The 3,763-nt window shown below is 33.2% G+C and overlaps 1 protein-coding gene across 1 annotated transcript; it reads left to right on the top strand.

Annotated features, from left to right (window-relative positions):
• Positions 1-1,729: 1,729 nt before the first annotated feature.
• On the top strand, positions 1,730-3,544 carry LOC141701570 (protein FAR1-RELATED SEQUENCE 5-like; the record flags this gene model as incomplete). Its single annotated transcript, XM_074505199.1, has 5 exons — positions 1,730-2,101; positions 2,210-2,325; positions 2,419-2,594; positions 2,738-3,014; positions 3,437-3,544. Coding segments are annotated over 5 exons (1,049 nt in total), but the record flags the coding sequence as incomplete, so codon positions are not given.
• Positions 3,545-3,763: the final 219 nt, after the last annotated feature.

The following is a 3,763-nucleotide window of genomic DNA, read 5'->3' as shown; positions in this document are numbered from 1 at the left end:
TCTGGCTTTACCAGGACTGCCAAGACTGAGATTCTCAACAAGATTGCCAACATAAGGAAAACTTGGAGGGAGCCCAATGCTTTACCTAGAACTTTACTCATTCAAGAAAGAGGAATTACAATTCACAAATCACCTCATTGGTTGATGGAGTTCAGAGACAACAAAGGAGTCAGAAGATTTTTCAGAATTGAAGATCAGCTAAAGATTGCCAGTAAAGAAACTCTCAAGGATATGCAATCTAAGTTAGATATCAATGAAGAAGATGAAGCTGAATTCTACAGACAACTTCAACTTCAAATAGAGGAGAATGACAGGAGGCTAGGAAAGAAAACCAGGGATCAAAGGAAAAGAAAGTAATTTGCTCAGGCTATAGGAGCACCCTTGGAAACAATGTAATTCTTCAATTCCATCTCAGCATATACATTTTTGTAGCACTTTTGAATTTCTGCTTTATTACAGTTTTTAAATTTGTTAAGTGTTTTGTTATCATCAAGCTAAACCCAAATTTATGCCTACAGTTCTAGTAGACATAAATAGGGGGAGATTGTTAGGAATATGTGTATTAGCTTGATGATAAGTTAAGCAAAACACTTAAGTAGAAATCTAGTGTTTGTAGCCTCAACGGATAAGACCATCTTGGCTATCCGTTGAAGGAGTAGCTTTACTTAGCAATAAGTTTAGTATTGTAGCACATTTCACTCTCTGGTTTCAAGCTGTAATTCTTAGATGTTGTTAGGAAATAATCAGTCATGTTGACTACTAATGGATGTACAAATAGGAGGGCTAATTGTAAATATTTCATGCCTTGTAATTTTGTATAAGTGAAGAAGTGTCAACGGATATTGAAGACCTTCAACGGATAAGAAACAAAGCTTCAACAGATGTCTCTAATGCTTCAACGGATAATATCCATCAACGGATAAGTGCTTCAACGGATAAAGACTTCAACTGATAATGCATCAACGGATAAAGCTTCAACGGATAAAGCCTCAACGGATAAGGCATCTACGGATGAAAGCTTCAACGGATGCTTAGTTCATTAACAGTTGATAGTGACAATTCACAAGCTGACAGAGGCACATGGGTTGATAGAGACATACTGGAATGTGGAAGCCTCTAGGAGGAATCAAGAAAATGCAGCATTTCCATTCTGATGCAAACAAGGAAGTATTCAAAGATTTACAGATTATCCTAGATTGTATTGGATAGAGAAATGAAGAAGAAACATGTGAAGAATCTTTTCAATTATATTTTACTGTTTGTCTTCACTTGTAAACTTGGTGATATATAAACCAAGTAGCAGCTAGTAATTAGATATGAATTTTCCTGAGCTGTTTAGAAATATCAAAAGAGAAAATCATCTAGTTTGTACTAGGAAGCAACTGTGATTTAATTCTTTGAATCACAGATTTTCTGAAATAACACATCTCTGGTGGAACAACAAATCCACCAGAAAAGTTTTTAAGTTCTTTGTGCTCATTACATTTGTGTTTGAATATATATATCTGTCTGCATCAGCTTCAAGCAATTCACACACATTTGATCACTCAAACACTTAGTCTTAGAAACTGCTCAAAACTTGAAAAAGTTTTGAGATTTACATTCAACCCCCTTCTGTAAATCTCATTGTTAGTCCACTGGGAATAACATTTTTTTATAATGTATGATTGATTATAAAATTGCTCAGTGATTGTGTTATATGTATTTAGTGATTATTTATATTTTTTAGATTCGTTTTGCGGTGATTCTTTTAGGAGTGGCAATGATGTTGGTATTAGTATTTTTACTGATCTTTCTTCAACAGAAAGTGAAAGTAGTGTGAGAAATTATACTATATCTCCTGGTGGTAATAGGTATTATATACCTAATTGTGTTGTTGAGAATGACATGCCTTACACTAATCAGGTTTTTGAGAGTGTAGATCAAGGTTACCGATTTTATAAGGCTTATGCTCGTTTGGGTGGTTTTAGTGTTCGCAAAACAACTGAAAAGACAAATAATGTCGGTACTGTTATGTTGAAACATTATGTTTGTAGCTGTGAAGGGTTCAATAATCCTAAGGATGATCCAAAAGTTTTGAAGAAGAGGCGTTTGGTTACTCGTAGGTGTGGTTGTAAATCAAAGATGGTTTTGAAGTATATGGCTCCGAATAAATATTTTATGTACTGCTTTGTTGTGCATCACAATCATCCTTTGACATGTGAAACAGGTCATTATTTTTTGCGATCTAGTCGTGAGATGACTACTAGTTTGAGGAATATCTGCTATAATGGTGCAAAGGTCAATATTGGTGTTAGTAAGTCATTTAGTTTTTTCGAAGGAAATGTATGGTGGATATGCTAATGTTGGTGCTTCGCTGCAAGATTTCCAGAACTTCAATATGGATTTGAAATTGTTTATTGGTGTAAGGATGTGCAGATGATGATTGACAAATTAAAACGTATGCAGGAGAAATCTGAAGGATTCTATTATGCTTATGAGGTTGATTCTGAAGGCCGCCTAACAAAGCTATTTCGGGCTGATTCTATTGGTCATAGGAATTTTGAATTGTATGGTGATACAATATCATTTGATGCAACATTTGATACAAACATGTATTCAATAGCCATTTACTCTAATTTTATACTGAGTTTTTTATTAAAAGGTCAAGAAATGCAGTATAATTTTCTTATTTTTAATATTATTTTTTGCTTTTTAATTTTTAATTCTTTTCTACTTCTTATTATTTATTTTTCAGGTATAATTTGTTTTTTGCTCCATTCACTGGAGTTGACAAAAATGACAGATGTGTAATTTTTGCATCCTTTCTTCTTTCACATGAGAGTGTTGCTGATTACAGTTGGGCTTTTGGTCATCTTGTAAAGGCAATGGGACGGAATCCTATTTTGATTATTACTGATCAATGTCCTGCTATGAAGGTGTTTGTACGTGATGTATTTTCTGATGTCAATGGTCTTGTTCTTAGTAAGCACCGTTTATGCTTGTGGCATATTATGGAAAAATTCCCAGTTAAGGTATTAAAGTGCGATTTATAAGTGATTATAACAATAATGTTTAGTGATTTATGTGACATTTACTAGTGATTAAAATAAATGTTTTAGTGAATTTTAATATTCCCTTGTGTTTTTCTCTGTATCATTGTTCTTCCTTATTATTTTATATTTCTGCATTCTTTTGTTCAATATCATTTTTTTGAAAGTCTATTATGTTCCAATAATTTATTATTTTATTATTATTTTTTACAGCTTGGTAATCCGATTATGCAAAGAGATAGACTTTATGGAGAAAATGAAAACTTATATCTGGTTATCTATTATAGAAGCTAAAGAGTTTGAGAGTGAATGAGAGGCCGTTATAAAGAAATTTCATTAGAAAATAATAAGTGGTTGCAGGATATGTATGTCCTAAAGGCTTCATGGATTCCTGCATTTTTTAGAAATGGGCCAATGTTGGGTTGCTAAGAACTACTTCAAGATCTGAGAGTGAGAACTCCTTTTTTGGGCAGTTTCACAAACAAGGAGATACATTATGTGAGTTTTGGTAGCATTTTGAGAGTGCAATGGACAAGCAAATGAATGAGACAGTTAGACTGGACCATAAGTCAAAGTCAAGTCTTTTTACAACATTGTCAAAGTGGTTTATAGAAGATGATGCAACCACTTTATACACACGTACTATCTTTTATAAAATTCAGGAATTAATCCTTGCTTCTTGTTTGGAAATTCAAATTAAGCTTATGAGTGAAAAAGTTGATTGTATTACT

Source organism: Apium graveolens, unplaced genomic scaffold (assembly GCF_009905375.1).
Source record: "Apium graveolens cultivar Ventura unplaced genomic scaffold, ASM990537v1 ctg4113, whole genome shotgun sequence".
Taxonomy (NCBI): Eukaryota; Viridiplantae; Streptophyta; class Magnoliopsida; order Apiales; family Apiaceae; genus Apium; species Apium graveolens.
The sequence above is the reverse complement of the archived record's forward strand: the minus strand, read 5'-3'. Positions and strand labels throughout refer to the sequence as shown.